The sequence below is a fragment of the Ambystoma mexicanum genome, chromosome 12 (assembly GCF_040938575.1).
Source record: "Ambystoma mexicanum isolate Mex_15411 chromosome 12, UKY_AmexF1_1, whole genome shotgun sequence".
In the NCBI taxonomy this organism is placed as follows: domain Eukaryota; kingdom Metazoa; phylum Chordata; class Amphibia; order Caudata; family Ambystomatidae; genus Ambystoma; species Ambystoma mexicanum.
The window spans coordinates 208,364,768-208,378,306 of record NC_090936.1 but is presented as its reverse complement, the minus strand read 5'-3'; the positions used below and the strand labels follow the sequence as shown (position 1 = coordinate 208,378,306).

Sequence of the window (13,539 nt, the reverse complement as noted above, 5' to 3'; positions counted from 1 at the left end):
CTCTTTTACGTTCCTGAAGGCTGACGTTTTGTCACGGCACAATCCCCCACCTGTCTGTGAGGTCTGTATCTCTCCACCTTCCAGACCTAATCAGGTTGTGTACTTGCAACAGAGTAGTGCCCTGTCCCGTGTGGTCCAGGATCATTGTTGGCGTGATGGCCCTTGGGGGCCCATGATGGGTGTGGAACTTCACATACACCTCCGCCATTGAGTTGTTGGTGGAAGTGTCCGAGAGGGGGTGCCGCAACATGAAATCTGCCGGGTTGTATTCCTTCCCCGACTTGTGAACAATTATGAAGACAAAATCCTGCAATTAGCAGGCCCCATCTCTATCTGTGGCAGCATCCTGCATTTAGAGCTTGCATAGATGGTCAATAGTGCTTGGTGATCCGTCACAATCATGAAGGGCTTCCCGATCAGAAATATCTGAAAATGCTTGCAAGCTCATACGACAGCCAGACGTTTCAGGTTGCGAATATCTTGTTTCTACCTCAGCAGGCTCTTGCTGGCATAGACAACCGCTGTTCTGGGGGATTCCTGCCTTGTTGGTGTTGAGCCAGGATCGCCCCCAGACCAACGGGATTGGCATCTACAGTGCCTCCTGTGCGCATGTTTGGGTTGAAGTAGGTCATGCATTCAGCCGAGGCAATGTCTTTATTTGTGCGAATGCCTCCTCACATTGCTGAGACCATCAGAATGCCCTGCCCTGCTTGGTGAGTTCCCTGAGCAGGGCACTGGTGGTTGCAAAGTCTCGGAGATAACGGCTGCAATATCTGGCTATCCGAAGGAAAGACCACACTTCACTGACATCTTGGGGAGCTGAAATCTTGGAAATGGCGGCCAATTTGCCTGGATCGGGACTCATGCCTTCTTGTGAGAAGATTTATCCATAGAATTTAAGGCGAGACTTGGGAAACACCTAGTTATCCTTGTTCAGTGTCAGGCCGGCCTCTCCGAGCGCCATGCATACTTAGTGGAGAGCCTGATCGTGCTGAGCGTTGGTGGCTCCAAACACCAGAATATCATCACTCTAGTTGAAACAGTTGCTAACATGCCAAATCACTCTACGCACCCTTTCTTGAAATATTTCAGCTGCCAAACAAATGCCAAAACGGAGTCTCTTGTATCTGAAGAGCCCAATTGGTGTGGTGATCGTGGTGATGTACCGAGACTGCTCATCTATCATTATCTCATGATAGCCTTTGTTCAAGTCAAGCTTCGAGAACACTTTTGACCCATTCAGCAGGCTAATCATATCATCCAGGTGCATTCCGGGATGCGTCTCACGCCCAATGGCCTTGTTCACTTGTCGCATGTCCACGCATATGTGTATCCTGTCCGAGGATCCTCCCCCTTGGGTACGGCCATTATGGGGGACACCGAGGGGGTCAGACCGTCAGCCAGTTCGATTATTCCTTCCTTCAGCAACCACTGTATTTCTTCTTGAACAAGGGGTTGCAATTGAACTTGTATTCTCCTTGGTGCTGAGCCACAAGCGCTATGGAAAACTCTGCGATCATAGGACCTTAATTTGGGTCGAGACGCCATCCTGCGATAATCCGATATTCCGATATACACATGATGTTTAGGGTGGCGCTGATATCAATGAGGAACTTAGCCTGGTGATCGGCCACTAGTAATGTGATGTCGCCCTCTGATGCGGAGGTCATTCTGTTCATCACATATACATAATCCCATGGTGTGCCATCTGTAGAGGGTGAGGGCGACGTAGCTCTTCTGGTCACTTGCCTCACGTGTCTCACAAGGTCTCTCCTTGCGCCTGCATCTCTCCTTGGAGCATTGCTGCGTGTGCCGGACTCCTACCTATATGGCACTGAGTTGTACCCCTGCAAACGTCCAGGTGGAAAATTGCAGGCCAAATGCTTCTCTCTACTACACTTGGCACAGGTTTGCCCAAAAGCAGGGCATTTCACACCTTCCTGAGGGAATAGAAGGCCACACCAGTAGCATCTACCGGATGAAGGGGACCCTCTTGGTGCCCTGTTGCTTGTAAGCCTCATTGATGCTGGAGCTGCTGACAAGACCTGATATGCTTTTTCTCGTCCTGGAGATTTAGTGGTTTCAATTTGCGAAGATTGCGTGTCTACTCGGGACTCCGTCCTAGCCATTTGTACTATAGTTGCCAGAGGAAGCGGCTCACCTAGTATTTTTTTCTGAATGAGGACAAGCACCCTCCTTTGATCCTCAGTCTGATGGCTTCTTCATTCGTGAACTTGTGGAATTTGCAGTGCACCCCTAGTTTGCAGATGCAGGTGGAAAAGGCATCCTTGGACTCACCCGCCATTTGGCATGCCACGTTGAACGTGTGTCTCTGGTGGTCAATGTTGTGTTGGGGGTCGAAGTAGTTTCTCAGCGCTTCTTTGAGGCCTTTCTATGTCGTGACGTCTTCAGGTGGGAAGGTAGGAATGAGATCTTCCACTTCATCTCCCACCAGATTCACCAGCAGCCGCATAGTGAACTAGTTAGGCGCAGATTCATCGTGGGCATGCAAGTAATTTTCGAATCTCCGGATCAATCTTTCCCATCGGGGGCCCCATGGCCTGCTGGTCACTCATGTCAAATGGTCCAGGCTGGCGAAAAGCTGCAGCACTACCTGGTTCATCGGTTTCTGACATTTTGGCGGTGAGCAAATTATGGCACCAATTCACAGCCTCGTCTGCAGTGTGCATTGCTGCAAGGGCCTCTGTATATTCTTACTTTCAAAGAAGGAATCCCACCTTCGTCACCATTGTCCAGTTCCTGTGGGTTCTTTTAGCTTTGATTCTAAGGGAAGGACAGCATACAGTGAGAACATTCAGCCACATATATGCATACAACAGGCCCAGGCCCGTAATGAAGATAGGAGCCTTTCGTAGGATGAATCTCTTTTATTCATCTCCTGCGGCGAACTGCCGCTCCCGGGCTCTCTATTGAACATGTGCAAGGTTCATGCATGCTTTTTGGCCCATCCATCGAAGCTTCAAGGCTCTGTTAACTGTGTCCTTGCCAAGACACTACAGAGCCCATAGGTTCAAATCCTCTGAGTCTTGCAGCTGCGTGTTGCTGGAATCATTGCAGCAGTGTGCAGGGAGAAATGGCCAGACATTAATGCCTGAATAATGTTGAACAAAGATTGAATGAGGCTCATCTCGGCAAATCACCTATGTAAGGAGTAAAGATGACCTGTATTTTCAAAACATAGTGAGCCCTACTACCTCTCACACTAAATGTTTAGTGGTTAGCAGAACACCGACTTGTAAGGAAATTAGGAGAGTTCCCAGGTAATCCTTTCTCTCACCTGACATTATCTGATCCTTGCTGAACATTAAGCACAAGAGAGAGAGAGAGAGAGAGAGAGAGAGAGCGCGATTGAGAGAGAACAAAAGGGGACATGTAAAAAGGGAACTGTCTGCAAAGGAACTCGGGAACTCAGTCTCCTGCTTTCCACCCCTTGGCTCTTTTATATCTTGTAGACTTCACAGAGCCCCACTCAGGCTCCAGACTCTTTCTAAAACCTATCACTGCCAATCACAAGCTCTACAAATCTTCCAGGCTTCTCAAAACCCCCGTCATGCTTTAGCGATTTCTAAAGCTTGCCAATACAACTCTCAGGCTTTAGGCATTTTTTAGGCTTCCTGTACTACTCTCAGTTTCTACATGCTTTGCCAGACTTCTCTCCATGCCACTTGTAGGCTCATATTGCTTGAACAGGGTCCCCAGTAGGTTCTTTTACCATTAGCTCCTCTGTATCCCAGCCGGGTATTGGGAGTCAGAGGTTGCCTCCTTCACCCTCTCAGTACATGCAGCTCAATGTTTCCCGCTCTTGCTTCAGACAAGAACTCATTACCCTCCAACAATCCAGCTTTGCTTGTACCACTCCTTTTGAGTCCCGATTGGTACAAGCATCTCTCCTTTTTTTTTAAACCTATTGGTTGTGTTATTACTAGCTCAGCCTCTATTCCCATCCTGCTCTTCTCTCTGCTCCCATCACATGACTGGTGGAGGTCAGGGGATATAAGTCCAGTCACCCATCTTCGATAGAGTGAGTTTGTTTGGAGAAGCCATCACATGGTGGTGTTACTTTGTGGGTCAAAACGAGCTTGCCAAAACATCCACTCTGAGGTAAAGCATTGTTTTATATTCTGAGGGTATCGGTTTCCTCACAGGAATTAAGGCAAGAAGACCTGGAGCGATTGAGTCTATTTAATAAAGACCTGAGGGTTGACAGGAGAGCTGTCTGGGACTAGGGATTCTGGCCCCGACTACACCAGCCAACAAAGAGAATGAGAGATAGGGATATTAGGGGAGAGGGAGGAGGCAGGGGGTGGGCGAGGACGAGAGAAAGAGAAAGAGAGAAAGAGAGAGGATGAGCAAAAGCAAGAGTCAGAGGTTGCCTCCTTCACCCTCTCAGTACATGCAACTCAATGTTTCCTGCTCCCGCTCCACACAAGAACTGGTTCTCTCTAGCTGGACAACTGCAACAGATCCTTTCCTCAATCTCCCCCTTTTCTCCCTACTGCAAGACTTATCCTTGGCCTCAAGCCCAGGGACCATATCAATCCACCCCCAAAATCTCTCTACTGGATCCTGGTGGCCGCAAGGATCAAATTCAAGGCCCTCTGCATTATCCACAAGGCTTTCTGGGGCCTGGGACCTCACTATCTCCAACTTTCCCTCCCTAAATACTCTCCTGCCAGAGCCCTCTGCTCCTCTAACTCCAACTCTCTGCTTGTTAAATGCTTCTCCAAGAAGAGAGTGGGGGCAGGTCTCTCTCTTTGGCAGGTGACTCCCTTTGGAACAGCCTCCCTTCCCCTCTCAGACTTGAGCCAGCCCTCCTTAAGTTCTGGAAACTTCAGAAAATCTCTGCTTTGTTGCCTCCTTCCCTCTCTCCCTTCCTTGCTAATAACCCCACTGCCACCGAGATTGGTGGACTGGTCCTCATGAACCTCACAGGATACCAGGCACCCTGTCCAGTCGACATCACCACAGCTCCCCCACCCCCCAGTACCTCCCAGCATCCCACCCTGGGAGTCGTCGTCGGCCCTAGCACTTAGCCTTAGGCACTTAGCCCTGGTTCCCCTTGGAACTTCCCTCCTGGGCCCCACCAGCAATTGCCCATTCCTTGCCCCACCCCCCTACCCATCCCTCTCTCCTGCACTCCTCATCACTGCACTTGCATGTCTGAATGTCACAAGGCCCAGTAGGACCACAATTATATATTTACTGTTTCTGCCATGTTATTTACTCCCCTTGATCCCTCCCCATTGTGCCTTGTGACACCTGGAAACACCATCTTGTTGTATAGGAACATAATAAATTCTCAACAAATAAACAATAAATAAAGAGTATTGACACTGGGAGCTACCGGCAGAGGCCAGTGGGGGGAGGCGGAGAGAATGTGGGTTGGGGCAGCAAGGAAATAGGAGCAGTGATGTTGGGATTGGTAGCAGCCACAGATGATAACAGAAGGGGAACATAACATCCCCTGCTCCCACAGGCATATTTAAAATGTGTAGCATTGTCTTTTTTTCTTATATTTTTTATCACACCAGCCTGCACATAACCGACAGTCTTGCATGCGGGGTAGGGAGTGCTCACCTCACCAAAACCGGACTCTTCAGAAAGGTCATACCTTCCATGTGCCAGAGCAGCAGGATCTATATCAGAACACTGCTAGGATATCATGGAAACAATCAAGAAATACATCGACAATCTACAACAAGCATGCACATTTGCAAAGTCCTTCTGGTACGTGATCTGCCTCTAGGAATGCACAGGTCACCTACCACACAAACATGCACTATGCCGGCATTGCATAGGGCTGTGCACCAGCAACAACTCCTGACTGACCCAATCAAGAATCTCTCCTAGGCTGATTTGTCACCTTAAAAAACAAACCCAGAAAGGAAGTAGATGGGGAAGAACGCAGTGAACCCGCCCCCTTGCTAAGACAGAAAATGAACCACTCTCCACCAATAATGACAGCCATACATTGTGAAAAGGCCCCCTTCTGTGCCAACAAACCAAACTAGATATACTCTCGACAGGCTGTGGAAATAGCAACGCTAAATCCACAAAGGCAAAGCAACCAAAAATAACTATTTCACCCAAAGAGATCAGCAATACTTCCAAGCTGCTGAACTGGGTAACCCAGCCCTTTAAGATGAGTAGCAATTACCCTGGAGATGGATGAGGATGCAGATTTATTCATTCATCAATAATCGAAATGACTCAGGTAGTTGGCAAAATCAATTATCTGAAACAGGGAGTACAACGAACATCAACGAACTCGCTCAATCCTCTTATTCAATACATTTAAGTAAAAACTGACATTACATACTCAAAACTCGTCATCAGTGATGTTAACCTACGTGTTACTAATGTCATCCTACGTGGCAAACTAAAATAACCTGGTAAAGAAAGTAATAGGTTCTACAAGAACATCTAAGTATACAATCCATACTAGTACGGGACAATGAGTGAAAGTGATTGATTTCTTAACATCAGGTTGGGCAACTAAGCCCACCCTTCAAAATGGCCACTATGAATGTCACTAAATGTATGACGTCCCATTGGCTACACAAACTATAGGACCCCTAGTTACGCAGTGCCCTACAATTGGTTGGCACTCTAACCTCCGTCAGTACTTTTCCACCAACATCTAGAAGCAGCCAGGCTGGCCATCCAGGTGCTGGTGAGCTCTCCTTAACCATAGCTTCCCACCAATTAGCATATCAATTCATCATCACCTCAGTGGTCTTCTGTCAATCAGGCTTTGAAGATCGGCCTTGAGTTTGTACTGTGCTGTGGAGAATTCAGGTGTGTGAAGGCACGCTCTGCCCTCATGCATAGATGTGAGCATCTTGTTCGTCCAATTTCATCCTTCCACGTGACTGGAGACCATGGAATCGAGCTTCTAGTGTCTTTAAAATACTATTTTTTAATAGTCCTCTGATGTCTTCCTTGTTCTGTCCATGCCTTCTGAACAGGAGTTCTGTTCTTTCACACGATTTGTATCCAATGTCAGTTTGCTCCAGTCTGACTTTGCATTTGTATTTTGTTTATTTATATAGCGTGCCTGGCCCAAAGGCATCTGGGCGCATGTCATAAAATACATGTTACAGAAAGGTAGTTTACATACATGGCATAAAAGTACAGTGCAGTGAGGTAGGTTTACAGGCATATGAAGGTGAAAGTACAGAAAAGTGTGTACCGGCATGATAGGTATTGTACAGATACAGTGGTATGTGAGTAGGCTAATGATACAATGACGTTTATCAGTTACATAAGACCTTGGCTTCTTTGGCTCATCCAACTTCGCCTTCTGAGATTAATTTTGTAATTCAAGCTGCTTTTTAACTGCGACACACTAAAGATGAGGCCTTCTTGCTAAAGTCCAGCACTGCTTTAATACATAGTGGAAACATCCGTGCTTTACTTGATCATCTTCATATATGTATATATAGGCGCTATATAGGCGCTTGGCGCAATCTATTCACTATAAAGCTAGCCTCATGATCACTTCGTCTGCGTGTGTTTCTTTTGCATCTGTACATGTGTAAAATAGCCTGATATCTTCATCAGCTCTGTGGCATAAGCTTCTTCACCTTGATCCCAAGATGTCACTTATCCATTGATGCTTTCTTGATGCCTTCTAGAATATCTTCATTCTCTTTTATCTGCATCTTTTCTATACATCAGTTCAGCTCTGCAAGGCGTCACCATTCATTCTGCCCGTTTATTTGCTCTGCTTCTTCAGGAATCTCATTTAAATGACTATCATATTTCCTCGTATGCAGGTATGGTTTTCTCAATGGGAATCTTGCCTCTAGGATTCTCTTAGATAGCGGTATTCTCAAAGGTACTGCACGGTTTTCACACTCTGACTCCCAACATATAGGTAATATGGGCGAAATGGTTGAGGTCGGGGTACTTGGCTCCTCCTTTACACTGCCTTTTAAAAGGTGGATTTCTGTACTATAGAACAGAACGATTGAAGCACTGACCAGGGGTAAGAGAAGAGCACCACCCAAAATGTTGTGCTGGAAGAAGGGTATGAAAATCAAGGATGGCTTGATTGTTATCCCAGATGGCTTAGAATCGCCGACCAGTCTACAAATAGAGTGAACCTGACTGGATTTACACCCGAGGATCAGGGCATGTTGTGCTTTCCATTTCAAATTGAGTCGCAGGGTTCTCTGGCTACAGGCTGATTTCATCAGAGTGTGGTGTAAAGATTATAGGGAGCGGTTGGTCTGCCACGTGGAACAAACACAATCCACGATTTGGATTTCTGCTTGAGGGTCGCAGTTGCCCCCCACCTTCCCTCTCCATGTAGATTGGTGGAGGTCCCCAAGGATTGATAAAGCAGAGAAGGTGGGGGTGGGGGGCATTGCAGAACTCTATAATAACTCTATAATACCTGGGCAAAAAAGTAAGTCCTTGTGCTATCCTCCCCAAACTCACTCATACTTCCTGGCCCTAAACACAGAGGGATAGAACTTTATACAGTGTATGGCCCCCATAAACCCAACCAGTACAAGCCACCCATCATTTCCGCCATTAACAATATGACTTGTTTACTGTTACTCTCTCACACCTCCACTCTACAAATGCTTGAATATGTCTGGGGCATCCACCAGACTACCATGAGGCACGTTTTAGAAATAGCTCCCCATTCAAACGTTATTTCAGTGGCCAACGCGCCAGTTCACTTAATATTTTGTTGATAGATAATTCTTAAGCTGGGGTGATGATGGGTCCCTTAACATTGCAAGTTATCACCAATTTGCCCTTTCAACTCCAATGGACGCTTACATCAAGTGGGGGTTTACATCATAGCATGTGGCAAATAGGGGTTACACTCACCTCCTATACCTGGTTTTCCCAGTATTCTGAAATGAGTTGCTACAGCAGCCATTTATATTGTGAAAATCCTGGAAGCTAGTCTGATTTACTCAAATGAGATATGCACACAGTTCGTATAGGGACTTCCAGCAACGCACATTAGAATATTTTATTGAGCTGGCCTTAGAGGAACAAGTAAATGAACCAATGCCACTTGTAGACCCACTTATCCTGTAAAGTATTTTCTACCTTTAGGGACAGAATGCCATGCTGCTTACATTTATGGGAGTATAGCTGAGTGTGTTGTGCCTATGATGAATCATGTATGAAAACTGAAAAGAGAAGCCAGTGTGTGGATTATCAATGCATTAGCCTATTGTGAAAAGACAACCTGGAAACATCATCTTCACATAAAAACTAATATTGGGCCAATAAAACTATAAGGCAAAAACCCAAATGCCACTGACGAGTGACTGGTGTTGAACAGCATAACTATCTACTAAGAGACCTCATCCCTCGAGCCAATGACCCCGGCAGACCAACCGTCAACCATATAATAGAATAATCCCATAATATTTTCATTCGTACATCGCAACAACCTGGACTAGTGTTTCCTACTACTGTTCAAATGGCATTTTATGTCCTATTTTAATCAGTGTAAAAACATTAAAATGATTTCCAAAATCAATAACATTTTCTAAGTTTGCAGGAGGATGAAGACATTAAACTGTCCTTTTCAAAATCAGAGTTAAAATACCTATGTTGTTCTCTACATACATGTGTCTGATATTTACAGTCTTGGGAAAGGTATCATTTTTTTAAAAGTATGATTTTGAATACAAAATTGGCATTTGTGGGTAGGGATCACACTATTTTGGCATACACCCATTCCTTGTACATTTACCTGAACATCAGCATGGGCAAGGCAGTCAACAGCTATAACACTTGTTATTTAGCCATTTACATGCAGACACAACTATGAATTCAAATGGAAATATTACCTCCAATTGACATTTAATAAAGGAAGTCTTTCTTACCCCAGCAATTCAAAGGAAATGCAGAGATGCTCGCGGAAGTAAAAATACTCCTTCATTCGTACAATGTTGTGATTGCCATCTTTGTCTCTTCTTCGAAGCAGTTCTAAAATTTTAAGCTCTACTAAAGCTTGATGGTGAAATCTAAACACAAATAATGATTTGTTGAGCGATGTAAAGTTGTATGTCTTTATACTTCAAATAAGTTCAGTAACCAATATTCCAGGGATTGTATCGAGGATAGTTTAGTTTATAAAACAAGACATTTTTGAAAAGCAAATATGACATCCCAACGGCAACCTTGAAATAGTAGGTAAATATGTGCACGACTCAAGTCATTCATTTTCTTTTGTAAATCCGGCAGAAATACAGGACTTTGTTCATGAATGCTTGAGAATTTCAAAAAAGGTAGCAGGTATCCCTCTCCAGAAAGAACATGGCATGATAACCTGTTCTGTGGTTTTTGCTCACTGTACCTTTCACAGATCGGAAATAACCATTTGCATATCAGTCTTTGTCCTGCCCACATGGGCAGTCCAGCACCAAAATGCTATGGCAATTCCCTTCTGAACAAGAGTAGCAACAGCAACTCCATACACGTGTTTCAGCCTTGTTGGGCCTCATCAATGAGGTGGAGCTATGCCTCTCAGTGAGCAAAAAGCGATGGCTGCAAACTCTCAAAGTGGGAAAAAACCACAGAACAGGTTATCATGCCATGTTCTTTCTGGAGAGGGGCGCCTGCTACCTTTTTTGAAATTCTTTTGCAAGGGACTTGGGTTTGGTCACACTGAGATACGTAGGGGAACCCAGATGTTGAAATTGTTCATGAATGCTTGACCTGAAGCAAAACACAACGCAAGGATTTCTTCAGGGAATTGATCATGATGTAATAAGAGATATGTTTTTGTGACATCAAAAGAAGAGTCAGTGCAAAGGGAGAAGATAAGGATTATAGGTAATGACACATTTCAAGTTTTATGACAAGTGTAGCAAATGAAAGAAATTCTTCATGTTCTGTGCTTGTTTTAGATGACTTTTGTAACACTGATGTGTGAAGGATGTAAGGTTCCCTTTGGGCACTTCTACACATGATTGTTTTTCAGCGATTGTGATATTACAGAAGTTTTGTAAAACTCACTTTAGTTTGGGTGGGCATGCCCAAACGTAGATTATGTGCTAGCTGTGCCTAAAGGTCCATCCTCCACCCCGCTGATGACACCCAATGAGACCGAAACATGTCTGGGGTTTGCTTTCTACTTTTGTGCAGAAGAATGTGGCTTTACATTTGGAGCTAGACTGTCCCTTTTAGGTTGAGCCAAAGCCTGATATGATTACAGTCTATCCCCTTCCATAACTGTACTGCAGAATTATTATTATTGTTTTTTACTATGAGTTGTACTTAGCCCTTCCTAATAATTCCTTTCAAAATATTTAGAGATTATTTTGATGATGTGACCCATGCAACAAATGGGGATAAAATAAATATTGTCCTATTGTATGATTAATTGGATAATTCTTAAATTATTTTCTATGTAGTCATTTGAATTGAATTATTTATATAGTATAACCATGTAATCTTGGGCTAATTCAGTACACCCTGTTGCATGTAAATCTTGCATTTGAACATTAGGATAGTTCATTTGTATGAATAGTGAGCTTGTGGGTAAAATCGTACATTTCATTCCAAACTGCACATATTATTTCAGAAGAGAGATGCCTAATAATCCTAAAATTGAAAACAAAATTATAAATGTTGGCATGGAGTAGGGGCTTCAGCTCTTTACTAGAGGGTGATTATCTGTAGTCTAATAAATAGTTATGTGTACAAGTCCATTAGCTTTGACAGAATCTAGGTTATTTTTATGATTAGATCCTTGCGTTGGAAGGTACCCTGTATTTCATGGTGACAGCTAAACTGAACAGCCAAACCCATGATACAATATATGGTTCAACACATGTATTAATAAATAAAACAGGTTGGATCGGGTGTATGCCTGGCGAGCCTAGGGTTTTAACTACAAATCAAACCGGACAACAATTCTCAAAAAGTGTCAGAAATGGTTTTAATAAAAAATTGTTAAATAGCCTATTTTAAGGACCACATGAACTTGTCAGGATTTCTGAATCTAACACACATTCTTTTTTTTAAAATGTTTTTATTTTTGTTGGCAGAGGTTCACAAGGCACATACGTCAAGGCAACAAATAAATAAAGCAAGCATAGCATAAAACATCGTAATGGTTATAGGATACAGTTCCAACAGTGGATATAGAGCATCAACAATACAGCAATACACAGCAATAATCACGGTGCATGAGTAGAGACCGGAGATAAGCATGTTCTCACTTTGATTGTTGAGATATGTGTTAAATTCGCTCCAGATGTTCCTGGGGCGAGATTGGGCGGGCAGCATTGTCAGGTATTCCTCCTCACAGTTCCGCGACCATGTGAGCATACCCAGCCATTTCTGAGAGGCCGGTGGGGAGGAGCGCTTACAGTTCTGAAGTATACATTTTTTGGCAATCATGCAGCTTATATTCAAAAACTTTTTCAAACGCTTAGTTTCGTCAGACCCCCAGACCCCTAACAGAACCGCCAAAGGATCGGGATCAATTACAGTTTCAGTTACCGCACTCAGTGTATGGAGGACACTGTCCCAGAAACCGGACAATTTGTTACAGGTCCAGAACATATGCAAGTGATCAGCATCTACCGCCCTACAGCGCGGGCAGAGGTGCACCTCAGAGCGAGCAAACCCCGATGTCCTGCGCGGTGTATAGTAAAGCCTATTGAGGAGCTTGTATTACATGGCACGAAAACGGAAATTGAGAGACACTTTTTGTGTGTGGCAGCACATATCCTCCCACAATTCATCAGAAATTTCTAGACCCAGTTCAGCTGACCATCCGTCGCGCGCCCTAAGAGTAGGAATGGGGATGATATCTAGTAAGATTTGATACAGTGAAGAGACGACGCCGCGTGCACCGCCCGAGTTGGTGATGTAGGATATCGCCGGGTTGTCTGGGGGCTCATCCGGAAAGGAGGGCCACATGGTGCGGAACGTGGCGCGAAGCCTGTAGTATTGGAGAGTCTCTAGGGGAGATCTGGTGTCCCCCTTGTCTCCAGGTCTGGGGGCCTATGAATTTGCCCTTGGGATAGAAGTCGGACAGGGACCGATACCCCAGTGCACCCCAGTGTCGCGCCAAAGCAATATCAAGTGTGGGTTCCAGGCCCGGAAAGGCCCACACGGGAAGCCATTTTTAATGGGAGTGCCCACTTGTCGAGTGTAGTAGACGTGACCAGGCATACAGGGTCGCAGCAATGGGGTCAACGGGGGAATCAGATGTGTAGCGTCGGTGTAGTATCAGGGACATTAAGTTGATACCAGCGGAGGCAAGCCGTTCCAGTTTGACATGTGGGCGCACTGGGGAACCCGGATACCAATGAGTAGCATGCTGGGCCTGGGCCGCGATCCAGTATAGTTCCAGGTCCAGAGCAGCAATACCACCCTGTCTGTATGAGAGTGCCATGTCAGTCCACTTTTTGCGCACCGCACCGGAGTGCCAGAGAAATTGCACGCAGAGCTTCTGCAATTTAGTGAAGTAAGCCCTCCCTGGCCATATAGGAATGTTGCAAAAGGTGTATAAGAGCTTGGGGA

The 13,539-nt window shown here is 45.0% G+C and overlaps 1 protein-coding gene across 2 annotated transcripts in view; it reads right to left on the bottom strand.

Annotated features, from left to right (window-relative positions):
- DYRK4 (dual specificity tyrosine phosphorylation regulated kinase 4) overlaps positions 1-13,539 on the bottom strand; it is a 1,198,302-nt gene that overhangs the window by 651,523 nt on the left and 533,240 nt on the right. For both annotated transcript variants that reach the window (XM_069628321.1, XM_069628322.1), the window contains one exon: positions 9,885-10,025. In XM_069628321.1, coding sequence (XP_069484422.1) covers positions 9,885-10,025 — 141 coding nt within the window. The remainder of the gene's footprint in view (positions 1-9,884; positions 10,026-13,539) is intronic.